The 24,412-nt window shown below is 53.3% G+C and overlaps 1 protein-coding gene across 3 annotated transcripts in view; it reads right to left on the bottom strand.

The window, feature by feature from the left end:
- The window catches only part of CAMK2A (calcium/calmodulin dependent protein kinase II alpha), a 62,007-nt gene that overhangs the window by 9,801 nt on the left and 27,794 nt on the right, over positions 1 to 24,412 (bottom strand). Inside the window, exons 4-15 of one of the 3 annotated variants that reach the window (XM_068981139.1) lie at positions 20,698 to 20,752; positions 19,803 to 19,868; positions 19,624 to 19,696; positions 16,742 to 16,844; positions 15,111 to 15,194; positions 14,876 to 14,970; positions 13,766 to 13,888; positions 13,313 to 13,396; positions 11,789 to 11,831; positions 9,227 to 9,267; positions 4,633 to 4,665; positions 3,597 to 3,645 (exon numbers count right to left, since the gene is read on the bottom strand). In XM_068981139.1, the coding sequence (XP_068837240.1) occupies positions 3,597 to 3,645; positions 4,633 to 4,665; positions 9,227 to 9,267; positions 11,789 to 11,831; positions 13,313 to 13,396; positions 13,766 to 13,888; positions 14,876 to 14,970; positions 15,111 to 15,194; positions 16,742 to 16,844; positions 19,624 to 19,696; positions 19,803 to 19,868; positions 20,698 to 20,752 (849 nt within the window). Of the gene's footprint in view, positions 1 to 3,596; positions 3,646 to 4,632; positions 4,666 to 9,226; positions 9,268 to 11,784; positions 11,832 to 13,312; positions 13,397 to 13,765; positions 13,889 to 14,875; positions 14,971 to 15,110; positions 15,195 to 16,741; positions 16,845 to 19,623; positions 19,697 to 19,802; positions 19,869 to 20,697; positions 20,753 to 24,412 lie in introns of those variants that run through there. The other 2 variants (XM_068981140.1, XM_068981141.1) reach the window with 2 other exon arrangements.

A 24,412-nucleotide genomic window follows, 5' to 3' on the forward strand; every position in this document is an offset into this window, starting at 1 on the left:
ATATCCCAGACTTTATGCCTTCCACCTGCCAGCCTTTTCTTCTCAGGGCTGAAAGCCTCCAGCGTGTGGTTTGCAGGATCTCACTCAAGCTGTCTATCTACTCTTCTGGGGTACTTAGGCTATTAGATGCTTCTGTGAGTGTGAGCACACAGTCCTTGACGTAGCTTGAATATTGCAGAATTTCAGGCCTAGGGTAGCACTCTGTATCCCCTCCCCAATTCTGGACACTATACCTCTATTAATGCAGCCTGAGACAGTGCCTAACTTGGCCTTCAGCCACGTAGGATACCAAGTTTGCCAATGGTTAAAGCCTGGCAGGCGGGAATCTCCCTCGCTTCACTCTCTGAGACCAAAGATCTGGGACTCCAATGCTCCTTAGATCTGGAGAAATTCACTCTTGCTCTGAGCCCCTCTCATGTCCTCAGCAGATCCACTGCTCTATGAAAGATTCCTCCAGCAGCTGCTCAGTAGCAACTCTGGCATTTTTAATCTTCTAGGCATTCACCCAGACAACCAAGAGTGTTCCCTCATAGCTGGGAAAGCTGAAGCCCCAGAGAGGTTAAGACACTCTCTCAAGGTCACACAGCACATGGCGGCTGAGATGAGATCAGCATTCCCGGCTGAAATTTCCCAGAATGTCTCTGCCCAGATTCGGAGGCAGCTCTTTGGAAAAGTTTTTAAGAAGCTGACCAGGAGAAGGAGGGCGGTGGGGAGGAAGCCTAGCAGAGTCCTGTGCAGCTCAGAGGGTGAGAGGCCTGTGTATTATCCTGAGGGGCTCTGAAATATTCATGTCCCCTTCTTTGCTCAGGGGGAAATGTTCCCTGGAGGATGACATTTCTAATTAACTTTAATGTTAGGTCAGAATCCACCCTACCAGCTGCTATTCTCACTTAGTAAGAAGACTTAACAAATTAACACAAGAAAATGGTTCTCTGGAAATTTTTTCTGAGGCCTGAAGAACCTGGGGGAGGCACAGGGCTCCTCTCTCCTGCCAAACAGCAGGAGAAGCTCCTGGTTGGGCCAGCATCTTTTCCAGCAGACATGGCCCTTTACATGTATGGAAACTGAGGCAGGAAATGGGCTCCAAGTCCTACATTAATAACACTGACATGCCCTATCTCTTCTCTGGGCTTCAGCCTCCCTCTTTTTATTTTATTTATTTATTTTTGGCCATGCAATAGGCATGTGAGATCTTAGTTCCCCAACCAGAGATCAAATCTATGCCCCCTGCAATGGAAGTGCGGAGTCTTAACCACTGGACCACCAGGGCAACTCATTCCTCCTCTCTTTAAAAGGGACATAAATGAACTAAAATTCAAGACTTCACAAATGTTCCCATCCTGATATCTCTAAAGCAGAGGATAATGATTGTAAATGTCAGGCCTTGGGGATACAACCCAGAGCCATTACTCCAGGTGGAAAATGTCTTTAACGGGTCTGCACATTGCGCATTATGTTAATAGTGCATACAAACTTTATATTCTGTTTCAAACATTTCTCTGTCTGTTTAACATATAAATATTTATCTTAAAATAATCTTTGAGTAAAACTGACGCTCCAGGAAAATGCTGTATGGCTTCCAGTCATTCAACCATAAGCTCCAGTTTGAAAGAAAAGAAATTAAGATTTATTAAACAGTGACCATATTTCAAGCACCGTGTAAGCACTTTAGACACAGCCTCTTGTTTCATCTGCACAGCAGTCCTCTGAGCTTGGTGCTATTATCGTCATCTCTTTATAGTTAAGGAAACAGAGGCTCAGAAAGGTTCAGTAAGTTGCCTAAAGTCACCCAGCAAATAGACTCCCGTGAACAATCATAGGGCCTGTTTGCCTCCACAGACCGTGTCTGCTCTGAGACCAGGATTATGAGGCCACAACCAGCTCCTCAAAACACCCAGCACCTAACTCTTACCACTGGGACAGGGAGCCTCAAATACAGCAAATGTCTCAGAAACACCCTCTATTGCCCCACCACAAACCTATGGAATCAGAATCCACAAGAGCAGGGCCAGGAATATGGTTATAAATCATACTTGAGGGGCTGAGAATGCTGGTCTGATCCCAAAGAATTTTTCAAGATAATGCGTTTTGAAGGCTGTCCCGAATGCCATGGTAGAAACTTGATTTGCTCTGGCACCAGGCAATGGTGATGCAGTGACCACCCCCAACCCCACCCCACTCCCAGCTGGGAATGCCCAGAGAGGAATACACGCAGGGTGGGCCTAGTCTTCCAAACATCCTGGTGGAGTCAGGAGGCAGCCTCACAGGGTTTGTTGTGTTAAAACTGCCTTAAATCAGCCTGAATTGCAGTGGTGCAGAATATGTATTACATAAGAAAATGCTCTTTTCCTCATGACTGTATTCTTTTAGAAGCAAGTCGTCTAAACTCCTGAAAATATCTCGACTGGTACCACTGTGATCTCTCCAGGTTGGTGCTGTTTTTCTAGGTCTCAGAGACTACCCAGGCATCTCAGATACATGCCCGAGTGTGAGAACCCCCAGCCTTGCTGGGTCTCCCTATCTTGGGGCAATAAGGAGGGCCGGGTACAGGCAGAACAGCAGGACATCACTGACTCATCCAAGGACTTGGTGCAGATGTCAGCACCCCACCCTCCCTCCTCTAAGCTCCAAGCACACTTGCCACCGGGCAAGGCCTCCCCAGCCAAGGTTACAGGGCAGGCCCTGAGGTGCGGTTCATGTCCTAACTGTACCATTTATGAGCTCTGGGACTTTGGGCAAATTTACTCAACCCCTCAGGTTCTGGGCTGTTGAATGGGGTTTATCACAGTACCTTCTTCCTAGGCTTGTTGTAAAGCTCAGGTGAATATCAAGCAGTTGAAACACGTCTCGCCCACTGCAAGTGCCCCATAAAAGCCATTCTTATTCCTGTTGCCATCCTATGATTTCCTCTCTTACTATCAAATCCCACTTATCTGGGGTCTTGCTCCCCCTTCCATCTGAGTGTGGTGAACACTATTAGTCACTGGCTACAGTAGCCCCTGCATTTTAGGTTGATCTTTTTTTTTTTCTGGCCATGCCAAGGGGTATGCAGAACTTCCCCAACCAGAGATCAAACCTGTGCCCCCTGCGTTGGAAGCGCAGAGTGCTAACCGCTGGACCACCATCGGAGTCCTTGGGCTGGTCCTAGGCAGTGTTTCCCATATTCCAGTTTGTTGAACTTTCTACATTTCTGCTTTCCCTTCCTTTACTTTGAATTTTAAAAATCAACTCTTTTGTTTTTAAATTTCTAAAACACTTCCAAAGGAAAATGTATACTACATTTATGACTTGACTATGTTAATTTTTTCACATTGAATTAATTTAATACTTGTTAAAGTCAACATGTATTGAAGTCAACATGTAAAGTCAACATGCCATAAGAAAAGTCTATCCAGGTACCACTAGTGGGCCAGGCACACCATACAGGGAAATGCTGCCCCACAATGTACCCAGCCTATAGGGAGCAAACTGAGGCTTTCTGTAGAGAAATGGGACACAAAGTTGGCCTAGGGGCCCCTCCAGGCAGGAGACTGTCAGTGAAGGGGGCCCACCAGGAGGCCTGGGAGCCCTGATGCTGAAGGCAAGGCCCCTCCTACCTTTGGTGTCTTCATCCTCAATGGTGGTATTGGTGCTCTCTGAAGATTCCTGCCAAAAAGAATACAGGAGGTGGTGAGGCACACTTTCTGAGCAGAAAGAGGTGGGGTCAGCGGGGAGCTGCCCCAGCTGCCTGATGCTGCGGCCCCGTTTCCGTAAGCCTCATCGGTTCCGCCGTCCAGGTGCTGCACTGAAAAATCCCATCAGCCTTCCGAGCCTAAGGAGGGGACGGGCCCAACTCAGCAGGCGGCTGGTGGCGGGAGCGGGGTGAGAAGGAAGGGGTGGATGCACGGAGAGCCCTGGCCTTTCTGGGAGGGCTGGGTGGGGCGGTTGGGGGGGCGGCTGTCCTGAGCCCTGTCTGCTGGAGGGAGCAGAGAGGGGGTGTGGAGGGCAGAGAGGCACACGCTGGCCACGGGGTGGGGAAGGAGCGCACACGCTGGCAGGGGAGGAAGAGAGAGACGGGGAGGCCCAGTGTGAGAGAGCCTGGGCTTTTCCGGGGGAGAAAAACCACACAGCTGAGGGAGACAGCAATGGAGTCAGAAGAAGAGGGGTGTGGGCCATGCCACCGCAGGAACCCCTAGACAGAGGCAGGGGCTGGTGGCTCCTCTGCCACCGGCAGGCCCTGGGTTGCCTCGCGGAAGCTCAACAAGGGCCTCCACGGCTTTGGCCAAACCAAGCCCCCCAGCGGCCACAACTGGCACAAACCAAGCCCTGAGCTGAGTTCCAGAGCCAGGGTGGGGAGAAGCGAGAAGCCACGGCTGGATGTGGGATGGGGTTCAAATCAACCTTTGCTTCCAAGGGAGTTCCCAGGTCTGCTGTCAGGCTGCTGGCCTGGGCCATGGAGTTGGAGGTGTCAACAGAAACACACCAACAACACGCACACACAACACACATATTGTCACACGAGGCACACGTACCAAGCACGCCCTGAGCCCCCTCTCCCCGCCCCGGGTTCCCATTGCAGCCTGCAGGAGGGAGGCAGGAGCGAGGGTTCGAGGCCCAGGATTTACCGGCGTTTGGGAGACGGCAGACACTCACCATTAACTGAACGCTGGAACTGGACTTTCTTTTCTGGAAAAACAAGGAGAAGAGATGGGACAGGAAAAGACACAGCGTGAAAACGGCAGGGAGCAGAGGAACGAACAACAGGGGAGGGTTGGAAGGAGGATGGGCCTTGGGGTCATTCTCTGTGGTCCCTTGCCAGCCACAGTGTCAGGACAAGGTCAGGGCCACCAGCAGCAGCTGACCCAGCAGGGACAGTCCTCTCCAGCCTGGAGTTCTGGAGCCTTATGCACAGCTGCCTGGGTCTCAACAACCCAACCACCAAGCTCCAGGCCAAGCCTCTTCTGGACCAGGGCTCCCCTTATGCCAAACTGGGATGTGGAAACAAATCCTGGGTCTCAGATACTAGTTGCCTAAGGCCTCCAGAATCCAAAGCTCTTGAGGGACAAAACATCTGGAGACCTTTTGTCTCAGCTCAGGTCTGGAGATGAGGCTCAATGTCTCCTCCTAGGCTTCCCCTGTGTCTCTGCTGAAAGGACCCCACTCCTGATTTGGTTGAGTGTCACACTCAGGAAGCTTGTCCAAAATACACATAACCAGGCCCCCGCTCAGGAGTTTGATAACTAGGTCTGCATCAGAGCCTGGGCATATTTATTTTAAATGGTGTTCCCAGGTGATTTCAAAGCAGAGACAGGGGTGGGAACCAGTCCCCTAAGTGACCTCAAAAGTCCTGAGGGTCCTCCCTTCAGCCTATTCTAACTTTGCAGGGATTTGTCATGTGACCTGTGGGAATCAAGGGAAGGAAAGAGGAACATGTAACTTATCTTCTCCCTCTTTCAGTTCTAAGCTTGGAGTCTTAAAGACTCACACTCATAGGAGGTTGCAGGTCAAGACTGACACGCATCGCACAGGCGGGAAACTGGGGCTCTGGTGGCTCTGATAGCAACTAGCAATGAAGAGGCTGGAACCCCCGATGCAGGCCCTCTGCCCTGTCTAGGTCTTCAGGTACCCACAGCCTGATGGCTCCTTATGGCTCATCCTGGGAGCACTTACATCCGAGAGGCCAGGAGGCTGCTCCCTGGGCTGCTCTGTGTGGGGGTCAGCGGGGAGACTTGAGATGCCCTCTGGGTAGGCCTTTGCCAGGGGAGACCCTGGGTATTCTCTGAGGGTCCTTGGGTCTGACTCTGGGCTTTCTGACTCCAAGATCCAGGAGCCTGAGATCCTTTCCTCTCCACCCAGGGCCTCTGCAGAGGTGGCCAGGGTGGCTCACTGGGCTTTCCCAGTGTTGGTGCTCACAGCCCCTGCCTCTGCCCCAGCTGGCCCGGGCGGTGTGACTTCCGCACCCGGCAGCCAGTCCTTCCTCCCCTCCCCTCTCATCTCTTCCCCTCTCCTTTCCTCCTACTCCTGGCTGGAGCCGGGCCAGGCACAGTGCGTGTCGGATGGGACAGGCCCACACAGCTCGGCTGTCAGCAGAAACCGGAGAATGGCGTAGGGGCTAGGAGGTTCCAGGCGGGACACGAGGGGGGGAACACAGAGCAGAGACTGCGTCAGATTCGGACATACAGTTACAGGATGGGACATGGAGGGGTGGGGTCATGACGCACGGATGGGACACCAACAGGGGCAGTGAGTGGGGTTGAGGGGTGGGAGCGGCAGCCCCTCTTCGTGGAAGTAGTGGCCTAGTAGTGGCTGGGACAAGGGGGCATTGCTTCCTGGTAATGGAAAGACTCAGTTTTTCTGAATCACAAAGATGATGATGATACTAGTAATAACCCCACACCAACCAGCATGTTAGTTTCATTTCAAAGGTGGGCTGTCACCAGAAGTAGTCACATCTCTTAGACCCACATGGAGAAGATGGTTCTAAGGTTGGCAAGGATAGTAGAAACGGACGATGGTCAAAATTAGCCTTGAAAAGCCCTTAAAAGCCTATAAAGTTCTGTATTGTGTCATATCTTGAACCAGCCAGTTTTTCCTCCAGCGTTGGAACCAGTCAGTGCTTCTTCAACTAAGCTCTGAGTGGAATCAGTGGTTTGTCTCTAAGGACTGAGCTGGAAGAGGAATGTGTGTTTCCCACTTTGGCTGAGCACGTGCTGGTTACCAGAAAGCACCATGGTGTGACTCCACCAGGCCCGCCCCAGTGGGAGACCCTCACCAGCTCCCCGAAAACAGCTCTTCTTTTGCACAGATGACAGAACTGATGACCCAGAGCCCCAGGGGAGGGAACAGTGGGGCCCATGCTCAAAACCCTGGCTTCTTGACTTGAGGTCCGGTTTCAGTCAGAGTAAAAACATGAATGGACCTCCCAGAACAACATCTTGTAAGCCAGCTCCTAGGCCAAGCCCCTTGGGTCACTCTCATCTTCCTGATAGACGTTCCCCCTCCTTCATCCCAAGCAGTGGGAGGAGGCTGAGCTGCAGAGAAAGGGTCGGGCCAGGAACAACCTTTGTGTGTCTCTTGTTCCACACCCAGGCCACCCTGAAGAGTCACCCAGGGTCTGTCCTGCTCTACAGGGAGCAGAGGCACGCTCTTCAGCGGTGCCCGCTGGAAGGTCCTGCAGTGGCCGGCCAGAGCCCTGCCATGCTATAGGATGTCCTTGCCCTCAGACAGCCTCTGCCTCCTGGCCACGACCGGAGAGGAGCCAGACTGGAGCTCCATTCCACAACCTGGCCTGAGGGAGGCCCTGACCAAGACTTTGCCAGAGTCATACCCGAGTACCAAGCAGACCTCGGCAGCCCTGTCTGGGCCCCTCCTCCCCCTCCTCCTACATGGGCCTCAGCCCATCATCACCTGTGGCCTCTGCCTCATATTCCCCAAATAGGATTTTTCCCATGGCACCCAGTGCCCCCAGTGTCTACACACAAGGGCCAGATTGAGCCCCAGCTGCTCCATGCCTGCCCCCCCCCACACGCTGCACAGCCCTCCATCACCCTTTCAAATCAGAAGGGGAGGGGGTGACTCATGGGTAACCCCAGCAAGTAAGCCAAACTCAATCCTGGATTCCATTACAGCATCTGGGACGGATGCGTGTCAACTTTGCAAATTAGGCTGGCTTTAGATCTGTGGTTTCCAAATATTTTTTTGAGCAAACTTCAGAAAAAATCTTACCCAAAAATCCAACACATAGAGCAGAAAAGATAACACCATTGACTAGCCTCTCATGCATGGGTCTCATACGCCAGGACTGTGCTAAGTTCTCAAAACACAGTATCTCAGTACATCCTCACAGACAGCTCTGGGAGGTGGAAGACCCTTTCTACCCGTTGCTTGAACAAAGAAAGACAGACTCAAGAGATTCAAATAATGGGCCATAAGCTCACCCAGGCTCTCTCAACCACTGTGATGGCTGGTCCATGGAGCTGTTCTGGCTGAAGTAGGTGAGCAAGGCCCAGCCCTCTCTGCTCAGTCTCCCACTGTTTAGTCCCTCCCCAGCTGCTGCCAGAGGTGCCTCCCAAGAAGCTTTGGGCTCGAAGGAGTTTCATTTGAAAATCATGGGCTTTGACTGATAACCAAATAATTACATATTCCTCCAGCACCCAAGATGAGAAGAGAAAATGATTTTTTGTTTGTTTTTAAAGCTGAAATCTTGGAAATCATGGAGTTCACATCGCCCAGCTTCCCCACTGTACTTATGGGGAAACTAAAGCCTTCAGAGGGCTAAGAGCAGAGAGAAGGCCCACATCCTGGCTTCAGGCAAACAGCCCAGTACCCTCCATGCAACCCCTGGCAGATCAAAGCCAGGGGCCTGAGACTCTACATGCCACTATGAACCAAGCCATGAAGCCACCAGACCACCTGGGTGGCTGTGTTTGGACAGCATCCCACACCTTCCAGTGTTCTGGGCATAGACCAGCCCTGGGGCCCTTGGCCAGGCAGGGCTCTGAGCCCAGAAAAAGGCAGGGTCTCAAGAGAGGAGAACCCACAAGGCGAGCCAGTGGCAGGGGAGGAGGGAGCTGCAGAGAGCAGGGGACCAGGCCCCAGAGAGCAGAGGGAGAAGAGAAAGGAGGGAGGGATGGGGAGTGGGGTGTGGAGGGAAGCAACTCGGGCATCAGGGGTGGGGACGGGCATCAGGGGTGGGGACGGGGCAGGCCTGGGTTGGGGGTGGGGTGTGGTGGGGGTATGGGAGGAGGGGATTCTTAGCACTGAACCAGCAGGCCTTGATGGGGGTGGGTACCTCTGGATGTCAAAGCCTAGAGGACTGGCTGTCCATCCCCTGCAGGCTTTGTAGGTTGGACTGGGGCATGCACTGGGTCAGGGGCCCATTCCAGCCAGCCCACACCTGGGAAGGAGGAGGTCACCCCTCATAACATCTCTGTCCCTTCTTTGTGCCCTCTCACTCACCAGTCCTCCAGAATCACAGAAATCTCCTTTAATTTACCCTTATGCCCACCCCAACCCCAAGCCACCTGCCTCTCCCACCCTCTTTCAACCCTCCCTTCCCCCACCTGCCCCCGTCCACGCTGGTGGAAGGGTGGGCACAGAAGCCCAGGTCTCTGGGTCTGGGGACCCCAGGCTGCACGGGTGAGCGCATCTGCCAAGAACCCCGTTGGCAAGCCTGGCTCTCACCCCAGCCCTGCAAGCCAGGCCCTGCAAGCCAGAGGCAGGCCCTGCTGAGCTGGCTGGGGCTTACCTTCACACCATCGTTCTTCTTGTTTCCCCCACTCTTCCCGCCTGCAGAGGAGAAAAAGTAGAGGGTTATCAATACCAGGCAGGGCACCAGGGCCCACAGTGCGAGGAAGAGCAACATCCACGGGCCGCGGAGGACACCAAGCCGCAGCAGCTATGTGAGGAGACCTCCTCCTCTTGCTCTTCTTCCTTGTGGGGTGGCCCGGGGACTGCCGGTGGCCCACCGCGTAGAGGTGGGCCTGGGCTCCCCTTGGTTCTCAGCAGTGTCAGGCGTGACCCTTTGGCTCCATGGGTTGAGGAGGTGCCCACTGTGCCCCAGACCGTGGGAGCGCTTTCAGTCTGGGGATTCCCTCCAGATCCCGGTCACCACTCGTGCTGGTGGCGGCCAACCCGGAGGCCCGGCTCCCCAGCCCGGGGCTGGACGCTCCCTCCCTGCCCCGGCCGGCTCTAATTTTAGCCCCATGCTGCTGCGGAGGTCATGTGTCAGCCCTGCCTACTCACTCTGGACAGCTGCGGGCTACATTTTGCTGGCGATAAGAAGCAGATGCCCCCCACCCCCCGACTCCCTGCTCCTCTGGTGCCCACCCCAGCCAGAGCACTCATTCCCTGAAGAGGCCTCCCCGTCCTCAGACTCTAGAGCTCTGCACTGGGGCTGGCCATCTCCCTGGTGGCCAGGAAAAGCAGAGCGACAACTCCCAAGAAGGCCTCACCTGGCTTTTCCCATTTCCTTCCTTCTCACTTGCTGGTCAGAGCCCTTGGAGAGGGCACCAGGCAGGACAAGGCATGGATGCCAAGCCCTGCGCAGCCTGACTTCTGGCAGCTCCAGATTTCAAGCAAATGGCTTTACGTTAAATGAGACACAGCACTTGACACGTATGCAATAGATGCTCAGTAAACAGTAGCCATGCTAAATCCTTCACCGGGTGACAGCAAACCGGGGAGGAGGGGCGGTACTGAACACTGATGCCCCGGAGGTTCGGAAGGATGGGACTCACAGCTGGTCCAGCCCGCCAGTCATCCTCACATTCCCACCGATGACCCCTCTCAGGCTCTTGTGCCTTTTCCCCCTCTTGCCAAGTTTCCACCTTGCAAAGAAAGTTGGGGGTGGGGTACCTCTGTATCCCAAAGCCGAGAGGAATAGCTGTTCCATCCTCCATGTACTCTGTGGGCTGGACCAGGATACACAGCAAGCAAAGGGAGGACTTGCCCCTCATGCCTCCAAGGGCCTCCCCCCTCACTCCAGCCCACTATGACAGGACTGGGGGTCCCCAGAGGCCACATATTCTAATTTTCAGGAGATTTTCTGTGAAATCTCCTGGTTTTTAAATGCTGGAAACTCTTGCCCACTGTCCGCCCCCCCAAAAAAAATTTTTTTTAAACACCACTGTCCCCCCAAGCACATGGAGAGAGAGGGAATAACTTATGCGCTCCATTTTGTGAGCTCTGGACTAGAGTGCCCAAGGGGCCCTTCAGTTGTTAAAAAAAGACTCTGACTGCCTGGGTGGCTCATCTTTCAGTTTAAGGAACTGCAGGATCCCTGTCTGGGGAGCGCGTGGGAAGGCAGATCTGGGTGGTGGGGAAAGCCCAAATCTGAAGTTCCAGGGCCTTCCCAGGCCTGGGTCTTATTCTGCCAGCTGGTTAAATGGGCAGGTGGGCCCTCTCAGAGAAGCCAGGCTGGCAGCTCCCAGAGCCAAGCCCTCGTGGTGGGGCTGGCCACCTGTCCACAGCAGCCCTCCCTGGCCGGGCCCGGCACCAGCCCCAGCCAGAGGGCCCCTCGGGTGAGCTTTGCTATATCTGCTCAGCTGCCCTGTCAGCCATCCTGGGCTCCCCAGGGAGACGCCTCTGGCGGGCGCTGGCCGCGGCACTCTCCAGCATGCCAAGGAGAGCATCTTGCTAAGCCCTGATGCTAATCCCTTCCCCTTCTCTCTTCGGGGCCACATGCCACAGTTCACTGGGCCTTCCCTCCCTTAACCAGCCTGGCTTTGACCAAGGCCAAAGGCTCCGACCCTGGACTCCTTGGTGACTCAGCCTAGTAAGAGCACATGCTCTGGACAGGTCACACCTGCCCTGAAAGTTCCCTTTAGCAGCGTGACCTGGGGTGTGTCAGAGTTGACCTCCCTGAGCATCTGCTTCCTCATTCAGAAAACAGGGGTGGCAATCGCCTTGTCACAAAGGCCACATGAGGGAAAGCATGGGAACTGCTTGGTAACTGTGGGGAACAGGAATGCCGCTCCTCCTGGGCCTGGCTCTGTCCCTCCCACATCTGGACCTGACATATGGGGAACCTCCCCACAGCTGGCCCAGCCTGAGAACCCAGCACCACTGTGAGGTAGGGAAGGTAAGGGTTAACTTCTAACTCTTCCTTGTGGGCCCTTGGCTTGATGATCTTTGACCTTTACCACTTCTGCAGGTGGTACCAGGTGAGCTAAGCCCTTAGTCACTGAATTCTCTACAGCCCCCATCTCCCCAGGCCTTTTGGCCTGAGGGCACTCAGATACCCCATCCGACAATGGCCCCACCTCCTGCAGGATGTATGTGAGGATGAATCCGAGGTCCTACCACCTACCAGAGAAGTTCCTGGTGGCCAGCATAGTGGTGAGGATGGCTCCCTGCAACAGAGAAGAGAAGGCAGTTTGGGGGAGAGGAGGCCAGAGGTGAGGGGAGAGGAGAGACAGAGATGGGAGGGGTGGGGAAGGAGAGGAAGGGGCTCCATTCAGACACAAAAACCTTCTGAAGCTCCTTGCCCTCCATTTCTCCCATCCCACAGCCCTGAGACCATCCCTGCCTCCCGGGAGAAGGGTGAGGCAGAGGTGAGCTAGGCCTTAACTGGCACTGCTTAGGGGATAGGGCCATCCAAGGAGCAGATATTAATAGATCCCACCGGCCTGGCCAGAGCTGGTGGATGTGCTCAGGCACGCTTGTCAGTGGAGGTTCCTAAAGGCCAAGGAAGTTTCCTGCTGGGGCAAGGACACTAGGCTCTGCACCCCTCAGCTCTCTCTGTCTCCGTCTCCTGCCTGGACACAAAGCTCCCCACTCTAGTACTGGCTCATCCCCCTCTCTGTAGTTCCTGGGCTCAGAACCTTGGAGGATTAATGAGGAAAAACCCTCCCCTATCAACAAGGGGGCTGGAGACCAATGGCCAGTTCAGATTCTCTGAGTCCAGCGGTCCATGATTTCAAGACTCCCTGATTGTGACATTTTGAGACTACATCTATGACAGCTCCCACTGGGGGTTGGGGGTGAGACTCAGTTCCTATGGCATCACGCTCACCACCACCCCCTTGGCCCATGTCCCTGTCCTGAGCCACCACACCAGGCCTGGGTGCAGCTGGTGAGGAAGTTTTGAAGGAGCCAGAGCCTCAGCATCTGTCACTCAGCATGCTGATGGCTTCTCTGTTCCAGCCAGCTGGGGGCCCCTCGGTCATCCTTCCTACCTGCTCACAGGGCCCCCGGCAAGGTCCAGGACAGGACCTGTCGCAGCCCGGAGAACACACAGACCTGCTGAGAGGCTGGCGGCTCAGGGCTCGCCTCGGGCACACTGTGACTTCCTCGGGGCACAGCCGTCAAGTCCCTTGGCCGTTCCTTTCCAGCGGTTGGCAGCTGGGGTCTCTCACCCCTACCATGGTCGCATATCTTTTCTGGAAACCTCTCCCTGCCCCACTGAAACACTTGCTGTCCCCATAAGGGGTCAAGCTCATGCTTCCAGACTTCTGCACAGGCTATTCTCCGTGTCTAGAACACCTGCCCCATCTGACTTTACACTGTTAATACCTGCTTATCCTTTGGGATCTCAGATCAAATGCCACTTGCCCAGAAAGACTTCTGGGATCCTTCCCTAGTCCATGCAGATCTGTTCCCCTCTCTGTCCCCTCTGGCAGGCGGTCACAGCACTCACCACTGCCCCGTAATGTCCTGGTCACTTGTCTGTCCTCGCCACGGCTCACTGCCCAGCCCAGACGGGCGGCAGTCAATAACGCTTGTTGACTCAGTGAAGGAAAGAACTAGTGAGCGGGTCTCTTGGCCTCTGTGCAGACCCAGGCCAGCCTATTCCCTTGTCTGCGGGGCATGGAGGACGAGGACCTGCTGTTACCTTCAGTTTTCTCCTGGCGTTGAACTTCTTCAGGCAGTCCACGGTCTCCTGTCTGTGCATGCAGGAGGCCACGGTGGACCGGTGCTGGAGGAAGTAGGGGAGAGGTCTGTGAGTGGAAGGCAGGCCCACCTGAGGTCCCCCCACTCCCAGAATATCCTGTGGATGGGGTGGGTATCTTGTGAAGAACAGTTCTCTGTTCTAGGGCATGGTATAAACATCCTGGCATGAGACATTTGAAGCCAATAGCTCCCCCCACCAGTCATGGTGCCAACTCAGAATGCCTCCCACTGCCACTCTCCACCTGAGAAACACAGCAAGGTCAGTCTCTTGGAATAAGCCCCCTCAGCCCCAAGCTGGGCCTTAGGGGCAGTGGGCAGGTCCAGGATTCTGTAAGGGCCTTGATCCTGAGGTCTGGAGGGATCCTCAGGAAGGGCTTTGCTGAGGAAGGCTCACCGAGATCCAGGGGTGCTTGAGGGCCTCAGCGGCTGTGATGCGTTTGGATGGGTTGATGGTCAGCATCTTATTGATCAGATCCTTGGCTTCCGGGGTAACGGTGTCCCATTCTGGTGATGGGAACTGGAAGGGGCAGAGGGGCCAAGTTTGCCCAGCCTACCCCAGGCCACCCCTGCGATCCCCCAGCCCCTGACTGGCAGGGGAGCAGGCAGGGGTCCTACTGCCCATCCATTCGGGCATCTACAACCAGGAGGAGTTGGGGCAAGGTCCCCTGACCCCGGGACAAATCAGAGCAATGGCTGGGGCAAAGGAGGCCTCCCTCTGCTCTTCTGAGGCCATGTCTTATCTGGAGAGCAGCAGGTCAGTGGTGACAGCCCAGACTTCAGAATCGGAAGGTTGGGTTCAAGTCCCAGCTCAGCCTCCTGGGCTGTGTGACCTTGGACAAGTCACCTTGGACATGTGACCCCTCAAGCTATCCCTAGAGATGTTGTAAAGATTAAATATGATGTAAAATGCACGGCACATGGCTCGATAGATATCAGCTGTGCAGAAAAGCAGTATACTTGGAGGGCAGAAGCATGGACGCCAAAGCCAGACTGCCTGGGCTCACTAAAGCCAGCTCTACCATTTCTTAGCTATGTGGTCTGGCCAGTTCTTTAACTTCTCTGTGCCTCAGCTTCCCTATCTGTAAAAAAGCAGTGATAACAGTACCTATGTCATGACTGGTATGAAGATTATAATAATAGAAAGCATTGAGAAGACTGCTATGTGTGTTAGCTATATAACTGTGTATAACTATGGAGAGATAATCTGGCTTCTGGGGCCTGCCCCCTCTATATCTCACCCTACTTTTGTTCTAATTCTGCCTTCTGGGGCCCCATGGACTAAATCTCCATCGCTTAGATGTTCCAGTCACTAGCATGGCCAGTTCATTGTCTGGCTCCAGTCAGCCCTCAGGCTCCACCTGCTGGTCACCCCCACCCCAAAGCTAGAGAGTGGCAGGAGGGCAGGAGGGAGGCGTCCTTGGGTCTCTGGCCTCACTGGCCCTTGACTCTCATTGGATGGGGCCCAGGGGCTGGCAAGGAGGCTGGAGACAGGAGCACCACTCACATCATAGGCGCCAGCTTTGATCTGCTGGTACAGGCGATGCTGGTCCTCATCCCAGAACGGGGGGTACCCCACCAGCAGGATGTACAGGATGACCCCTGGGGAGAGGACCAGGAGAACCTTGAGCCCCAGGAGTAGGAGGGATGGGGGGCACATGGAGGAGAGTGACGGGAAAGGAGGGAGAGGGCACCAGAGGGCAGGCAGCCAGGGGGACAGAGGGGCCTTCAGATGGACTCACCGCAGGCCCACAGGTCTACGGGCTTCCCGTATGGGTCCTTCCGCAGCACTTCTGGGGAGAGGTATCCGGGTGTCCCTGCGAACCCTGCTCCCCAGACACACAGACAGGCAGACACATACACAGAGGTTGGCACATAAGTAACTGGGAGCAAGGTCCTGCTGGAAGAGGGATAAGGCTTCCCTGGAGATGGGGAAAACACCCCCTGCCCCTAGAGCCAGCCAAGGGCTGGAAGCCCTGACCTGTTAAGACAGCAACACCTCTAGACCAGGGTGGACAAGGACACAGAGCCACTGATGCAACCCAGGGTCCTTCCCACCTGCCTTGAGGGCCTCATGGCAGAGTCACTGATGCATCCCAGGGTCCTTCCCACCTGCCTTGAGGGCCTCATGGCGGAGCCACTGATCCATCCATCCCAGGGTCCTTCCCACCTGCCTTGAGGGCCTCATGGCGGAGCCACTGATCCATCCATCCCAGGGTCCTTCCCATCTGCCTTGAGGGCCTCATGGCGGAGCCACTGATCCATCCATCCCAGGGTCCTTCCCATCTGCCTTGAGGGCCTCATGGCGGAGCCACTGATCCATCCATCCCAGGGTCCTTCCCACAGGGCCCTGCCTCAGAGTCACAGATGTCTGGCAGAATCCTCCTGAAGCCTCCACCAGTCAAGTCCTGGTGGTCCTCGAGGTGAAAGGTCCTGGCCTGTCAGCTCCAGGCTGAGCTGAACCCTCACCCTCTCCACTCCATCAGGATTTGGTCCTGGGGTGGCAGGAGGCCTATCCCTAACACTGGCTTTGCCCTAAGTCCCTTAGGTAGGTCCCTTTTCCTTTGGGGCCTCAGTTTCCTCATCTGTAAAATAAGGGATTAGGGATTTCTATCCTAAACACCTCCCAGCACTGTTGGGAGAACTATTTAAAATAATGGACACCCAAAATGTTTTGGTAAGTTATTTTGAGAATAGCTCCTATTAAGGAGTATGTATGCTAAGCAAGACTGAGAACTTTCTATGCCTGATCTCATTTAATCTTCACACAGTCCCAAGGAACATATTTTATTATCCCCATTTTACAGACGAGGAAATGAAGTCTCAGAGAAATGACTCACTCAAAGTCATACACCTTGTAAATAGCACAGTCAGGATATGAGCCCAGAGCTCAAGCTCTTAACCACTGATCAACATTGCTCACTAAAAAGTATTCCCAGATAGCTGAAAGGACTCAATTATGCCAAAATCTCAAGAGTACGCTGGGTCAACTGACTCCACCCCTTTTAATTTCCTGTAACCTGTTCTTAGTTTCTTAGCCTCTGTTCCTCCTGTAAAATCAAGATAATAATCTAGCACCCAGGCTGCTGGGGAACTCACAGAAGCCTCCAGCCGACAGTGTTGGATGCGCGTGTGAAGAAGTCATGTACTGTTTTAACGGAAACCCAAGTCCCAGGCCTGGACCCCAGGGAGCTAGGATGGGTGACAACCACTGATGCAAAGAGTCTGGGTAAGGAACCCTCTGCTCCCTGAGCCCTGGCTGGAGCAACAGCCACCTCCAATCAGCCCCCGCTTGGGCACAGCGTTCCTAGAGGCCCTTGTGTCAACTCCAGGCTGGCCGTCCACACCCCTGCCACCCCCTGCCCCCACTCACCAAACCATGCCTGCTGCTCGCCCTCTACCTCTATGGCCAGGCCAAAGTCCGCCAGCTTCACTGCAGCGCCCTTGAGCTTGGAGGCCAGCAACAGGTTCTCCGGCTTCCCAGGACCAGAGAGAAGAGGAAACGTGAGAGAGGAAGAAGTCAGGGGAAAGGGAGCAGATTCAGAATCTCACCTCCAGAGGTCTGGGTTTTCAGGAGGAGCAGCTGAGCGATCCAGAGGCTCCCTGCCCCTGCCTCCCTCCAGCCCCAACCACAGGACCCCTGCACTTCCCAGAGACGGGACTACTCCACTGCAGCCCTCCATCTGCTGCAAACGGAAGACCCTTCTTCAGCCTGCCAAGCCCTCCTTCAGCTTCCAGCAGGGTTTGGTTCTGGGGCTGAGGAGGAGTGGGGCAGTGCTTCTACTATACGCCAGTCACTGGGCTAAGGGTTTTGCATGCATCGTTCGATTTGTCTTCCCAACAATCCTTTAGGGCAAGCCCTCCCCTTCTCCAGTGGCCTTCTTACATCCTCAGAGACAGTCACTCTCGTTCCACCTCAGGGCCTTTGTACTTCCTGCTCCCCTTGCGTGATTTGCTCTCCCTCTGAGCTTCACAGGTGTGGCTCCTTCTCATCATCCAGCTTTCACCATGGCACCTCCTTCAAGAAGCCCTCCATGACTACTCTAACTAAAGGAGGAGTTCCCCAGTATCTTCTGTCTTAGCAGCTTGTTGTTACCTTCATAGATCTCATCACAATTTCTAAGTGTTTTCCCATCTGTCTATGTGCTTATTCATTATCTGTCACCTCTGTGCAATATGAGTTTCTGTCCACCAGTGTATCACTAGGACCTAAAACAGTGGGCAGCACATAGACGGCACTGAAGTATGAATAAAAATAAGGAAACGGGTTCAGAGAGGTTAAGTCACTTGACCGAGGTCACACAGCTGGTGATGATAGAACCAGATCAAGGCACAGTCTGACTAGAGATGTGCTCTGAGCCCCTCCAGGCTGGTTGCTGCAGGACCTCCTACGTGCCACCTGTCCTATGGAGGCATGAAGGCTGCCATCTTCTGCTGAGTCTGAGGACAGAAAATCCTTCTCCTCAGGACAGAGAGGTAGTAAGAGTGGGGACTTTCCATTTAGAAAGCCCTAGCTTCTGATCCCAGTGCTGCCGTTCTATGCTATGGAACTTGGGTAAATTCATTTCACTTCTCTGGCCTCAGTTTCTTCTACAAAAGTGGGAATAATACCTACTTCATGGGGTGGCATATGGATTAATTGCAATAAATCCCTGTAAAGCACTTCCCAGTGTCCTACAAGTGTTTGATAGGCATCAGTACTCATACTTTTCATTTGTAGATGGGGGGTGTGGGCTCCCAGTCTCTGCAGACAGCTGGTTTCCTCTGACCCGCTTTCCCACTAGAACTTAGGAGGGGTTCCACATCTGACCTTTCACTGCCCAAAGCTAGGCAGGACACAAACAAGTATAGCTTCATCTGCTCCTGGTTAAGGCCTCTTTGGTCCTCTGGGGACTGTGTTCCCAGCATGTCCTGGGTCTTGGTAGCTGTTCTGCCCTGATTTGATGAATGTGCCACTAATTAATCTACCCAGAGTGGCCTGAATTTGTGCTGCCTCTCTCCCTGTTCCTCCTCTCGGGTAGGGGCTGTGGTTATAATGGGAACAGGCCCCTGGGGAGAGCTGCCCTGCAATCTGGCTCGAGACCCTCTCTGCGTGCACACTTGCCTGCGGGTCTAGACTGAGACGCGAGGAGCTCACCTGGGCTCGGGTGCGAAGCCACATATGGCTCGTGACCGTCAGGGGTGAGCAGGGGTTCTGGTCAGAGCACTGAACCCCAGAGAGGGGTCTGGGCTGACAGGAGGAGGGCCAGGGAAGGGCTAGGACGAGGAAGGCTTGGGAATTCCATTGAGGGGAATGGAGAACAGCCTGCAGAAGCCGCAGGAGCTGCTGCAAAGCCACCCACGTGCCTCCAGGGCTGCTCTGTGCGGGGGGGCTTGACCTCTGTGTGGCCCCAAAGGGTAGAACTGGGGTTCACAGGTGAAGCCCCCACCATAGGGAAAGATTGGAGGAACATTTCCTAACAGTTCAAGGGGTTACCCCATAAAAAGTGAGTTCATAGTCACCGAAAGTCAAAAAGCAGACGGTTGATGGACACCCGGCAGGGTCACCTAGAAGGGACTGCTACAGAAGCAGGAGGCTCAGTCAGTGGCTTTTTAGCCCCAGCCCAGTGAGGGCAGGGGACCGGGGTCAGGAGGCCAGGGCTCCAGCCCTAGCTCAAGCACAACTGAACTGCATGTTCTCGGGGAAAACCCCTTGGACTCTTTGGGCCGTCGTTTCCTGCTCTGCAAAATGGAGATGATGCTAGGCAACTACCAGTCACTGATGCTGTGAGGCCCAAGACTCGGAAGGCCTCAAAGCCTGCTTTCCTACCCATCACTCCCTTCCAGAGACCGGAAGCAAGATTAACAACACCTCTACGTTCCAGGCACTGTGCTGTCTCCTTTGACATCCTCACTGACCCTGTACCGAGGTTGCTATGGCAACCCTCACTATAATGAAGCTGAGGCCCTGCAGCTAGAAGGTGGCCTTGCTGGAATCTGCACCCCCCCCCAGAGCCAGCCTTGGCAGTCTAGCCACCTCTCACCTGGCCTGGGACAAATCACCTGAGGCTGGGAGTCGGGAGACCTGGGTCCCGGGTCCAGGTGTTCTACCTCCCTGAGCTCAGTTTCCTCATCTGAAGAGTGGGGAAAATTTTTCCCACGCAGCCCAACTCAGGATAGCTAAAGGGGCTATGATCATAGCCCCGGCTCTGCAGGTTGAGGGAGGGGCTGGGATCACATGAGCCGGCCGCTGGGGTGGGGGTGGGGGTCACTCACCTTAAGGTCCCGGTGCACCACCCCCATCTGGTGGCAGTGCAGCACGGCCTCCAGGATCTGCTGGATGCAGTGACTGGGGAGAGAGCAAGAGGGGTGGGTGAGGGCAGGCCTCCCCGGGAGGCCCCAGGGCAGAGTGCCCTGCCCCCGGGCACCGCAGCCCGGCTGCACCTCTCACTCACCTGGCATCCGCCTCACTGTAATACTCCCGGGCCACAATGTCTTCAAACAGCTCCCCGCCGGTGACGCTGGGGAGACAGGCACAGAGTCACCCTCCCACAAAGGCCCCACGTGCCGCGTCTTTTGGAAATCTCCAGGAAGCTAAGGATGGGGCCCAAGGACCTCAGAACCTCAGCCCCAAACAGAGGGGCCCCAGAGGCCACTGGGATGTCCCCTGATATAACTCCCTTCCTGACTTCCAGTCCACCCTCCCCTCCATCAGTGCCAGGCTGAGGTCAGGACTAGGGGTGGGACACTCAGAACATGTCACTATGATTCATCAGGCTCTTGGAAATCCAAGGGCTGGAGCTTTTTGTTGCTGTTGTTTTTTAATAGACTTTTTAAAAGAGTAGCTCTAGGTTCCCATCAAACTGAGCCGAAGGTACAGAGATTTCCAATAGCCCCACTGCCCCCCGCCCAACTCCCCGACCCCAGCCATGCACAGCCTCCCCCACTGTCTCAAGTGCTGTTCTTTACAGATGAGGCCGAGAGCCACTGAGGCCTCTCAGTTCGTGATTGCTTTTCATTCAATTGCCTGGCTTTAAAAACTTTAAATTTATTCTGAAAGGAAACTTCATAGCACCACTAGAAATGGAAAACCAGCATCACTGTCCACAAATAGAAGCAAAACTAAATATATGATGATGAAAGTTAAAAGTGTTTGTTGGTGTGTCAGGAAAGCCAGCCTGCACTGCTTGGGTGGCAGGCCTACCACATTTTGGGAAACTCTCTCAGAAGAGAGAATTCAGCCCAATCTGGGGGCTATGGGGACACTTCAAACCAAGGGACCCAGTGAAGTCACCCCTGCCAGGGCTGTCCCCATCCCCACTGGACACCCCAGGGTGAAGCCAGACTTACAGGTCAAAGATCAGGTAATGGTGTCCCTCTTCAGAGATGCTGTCGTGGAGCCGGACTGCAGGAGGGGCCAAGGTAGCTGGTTATGCAGGACACAGGGCTCCCCACTCACCCCCTCTCACCCCTCAGATAGCCAACATTCCAATTTCTCTGAAAGTCACTGAGCTCAAGCTGGTTACCAGGTGCTTTGACAAAGCATGAACCAAGGCTCACCTTTGTTGTTGTTTAGTCGCTCAGTCACATCTGACTCTTTTCGACCCCATGGACTATAGCCCGCCAGGGTCTTCTGTCCAAGGGATTCTCCAGGCAAAAATACTGGAGTGGGTTGCCATTTCCTACTCCAGGGGATCCTCCCAACCCAGGGACTGAACCCGCATCTCCTGCATTAGCAGGTGGATTCTTTACTGCCTTAGCTACCAGGGAAGCCTTCACTGATCTCAGGCATCACCCAAAGAAGCCTGAGCATAAAGACAAAAGACCCCAGCTTTGGTCAGAGTTTAGACCCCTTCCCTCTTCAACCTTCAGTTTCCCTGCTGGGAAGGCCAGGGTCATGGGAAGAGCCTATGACTCAAATCTCTGCCACTTGCTAGCTGTGCATCTTTGACCAAGTTGCTATACCTTTCTGAGCCTCTTTCCTTGCTTGGAGGGCTTCCCTGGTGGCTCAAATGGTAAAGCGTCTGCTTGCAATGCGGGAGACCCAGGTTGGATCCCTAGGTTGGAAAGATCCCCTGGAGAAGGAAATGGCAACCCACTCCAGTACTCTGGCCTGGAAAATTCTATGGACAGAGGAGCCTGGTAGGCTACAGTCCATGGGGTCACAAAGAGTCAGACATGACTTCATTTTCCTTGCTTGGACAATGAGAATGAAACTCCTGGAATGGGAGGCTTGTTGTGAGAATTCCATGAGGCACATAATCCATGTTGACTCAGTGCTGGCCCTGCGCTAATAGCCCTCCTCCACTTCCCGGTCTGAGGAGATAACAGAGCTGGTGGACGAGGGAATGACAGCAATCCCAGAGTTCTGGCCTGCTGAGAAATTGTCATCTTTTCATACCTCATTTACCAAGAACAGAGGCAAAGCTCCCAGGAGCCCAGAGCTTCCAAAATTACCCCCTAAGCTTCATTCAAAAAAAAAAAAAAAAGGAGGGAGAGCCCAAGGCCTGGGGCTGAGTCTAGGGGGCCTGTACCCTGTCAGCCAAGGGCAAGTTCTCCCAGGTCAAGTTCATGTCCTTCCCTGTACCACAACCTAAACAGGTCCATGGGCAGCAGGGAGGGTGGGCTCAAAGAGTTACGGTACATCACACAATGGAAAATGTTAAAATAATGCAGCATTCTTTATTCACTAGTTTGGAATCATATCTAAATTTTGTTGTTTGGTGAAAGAGCAAAGCAGTATTCACAGTCCTTTCTAAAAAGGAGGCTGCATTTCAGCTTGGGTATGGCATTTGTCTCTCTGGAATGATCCAGTGATGTGGGCACTGAGGTGGCCTTGGGGAAGGGAATTAGAACAGCTGGAGTTGTGGGCGGGTAAGAATTTTCACTGTGAGCCCCAGGGCCATCTGAATTTCTGCCACACACAATATTGAGTCCCTTAAAGCATATGGCTCTCATGTCGCTGTTCAGTTGCTCAGTCGTGTCCAACTCTTTGTGACCCCATGAACTGCAGCACGCCAGGTTTCTCTGTCCTTCACTATCTCCCGGAGTTTGCTCAAACTTGTGTCCATCGAGTTGGTGATGCCATCCAACTATCTCATCCCATGTCATCCCCTTCTCCTCCTGCCTTCGATCTTTTCCAATGAGTCAGCTCTTCACATCAGGTAGCCAAAGTATTCTCTGCATAAAGTTTGGAGAGTGGGTGCCTCCACAGATGGGGACCCGAGATGGAAGATGAAGGGATACAAATTTAAATAAAATGTTTTTTAAAATCTTAAATAGAATATATTTACAAATAATGACTGAAAGATGTTTTTAAACTATTTTAAAGCAAAACTAACAAAAAAGATCTTCATGACCCGGATAATCACGATGGTGTGATCACTCATCTAGAGCCAGACATCCTGGAATGTGAAGTCAAGTGGGCCTTAGAAAGCATCACTACAAACAAAGCTAGTGGAGGTGATGGGATTCCAGTGGAGCTATTTCAAATCCTGAAAGATGATGCTGTGAAAGTGCTGCACTCAATATGCCAGCAAATTTGGAAAACTCAGCAGTGGCCACAGGACTGGAAAAGGTCAGTTTTCATTCCAATCCCAAAAAAAGGCAATGCCAAAGAATGCTCAAACTACCACACAATTGCACCCATCTCACACGCTAGTAAAGTAATGCTCAAAATTCTCCAAGCCAGGCTTCAATAATATGTGAACTGTGAACTTCCTGATGCTCAAGCTGGTTTTAGAAAAGGCAGAGGAACCAGAGATCAAATTGCCAACATCTGCTGGATCATGGAAAAAGCAACAGAATTCCAGAAAAACATCTATTTCTGCTTTATTGACTATGCCAAAGCCTTTGACTGTGTGGATCTCAATAAACTGTGGAAAATTCTGAAAGAGATGGGAATACCAGACCACCTGACCTGCCTCTTGAGAAATCTGTATGCAGGTCAGGAAGCAACAGTTAGAACTAGACATGGAACAACAGACTGGTTCCAAATGGGAAAAGGAGTACGTCAAGGCTGTATATTGTCACCCTGCTTATTTAACTTATATGCAGAGTACATCATGAGAAACGCTGGACTGGAAGAAACACAAGCTGGAATCAAGATTGCTGGGAGAAATATCAATAACCTCAGATATGCAGATGACACCACCCTTATGGCAGAAAGTGAAGAGGAACTAAAAAGCCTCTTGATAAAAGTGAAAGTGGAGAGCGAAAAAGTTGGCTTAAAGCTCAACATTCAGAAAATGAAGGTCATGGCATCCGGTCCCATCACTTCATGGGAAATAGATGGGGAAACAGTGGAAACAGTGTCAGACTTTATTTTTTGGGGCTCCAAAAGCACTGCAGATGGTGATTGCAGCCATGAAATTAAAAGATGCTTACTCCTTGGGAGAAAAGTTATGACCAACCCTAGATAGCATATTCAAAAGCAGAGACATTACTTTGCCGACTAAGGTCCGTCTAGTCAAGGCTATGGTTTTTCCAGTAGTCATGTATGGATGTTGAGAGTTGGACTGTGAAGAAGGCTGAGCGCCGAAGAATTGATGCTTTTGAACTGTGGTGTTGGAGAAGACTCTTGAGAGTCCCTTGGACTGCAAGGAGATCCAACCAGTCCATTCTGAAGGAGATCAACCCTGGGATTTCTTTGGAAGGACTGATGCTAAAGCTGAAACTCCAGTACTTTGGCCACCTCATGCGACGAGTTGACTCATTGGAAAAGACTCTGATGCTGGGAGGGATTGGGGGTAGGAGGAGAAGGGGACGACAGAGGATGAGATGGCTGGATGGCATCACTGACTCGATGGACGTGAGTCTGAGTGAACTCCGGGAGTTGGTGATGGACAGGGAGGCCTGACGTGCTGCGATTCATGGGGTCTCAAAGAGTCGGACACGACTGAGCGACTGAACTGAGCTGAACTGAAAAACTAAGTAGCCTGAGTACGTATAATTTAATCCTGCTTTAATTTTTTAATCAACATTTTATAATAAAAAATTTCAAAATACAGTCAAGTGAATACCTATGTACATACCACCTAGATTCTATTACCAGTGTTTTCTCATA

The sequence above is a fragment of the Capricornis sumatraensis genome, chromosome 9 (assembly GCF_032405125.1).
Source record: "Capricornis sumatraensis isolate serow.1 chromosome 9, serow.2, whole genome shotgun sequence".
Lineage (NCBI taxonomy): Eukaryota > Metazoa > Chordata > Mammalia > Artiodactyla > Bovidae > Capricornis > Capricornis sumatraensis.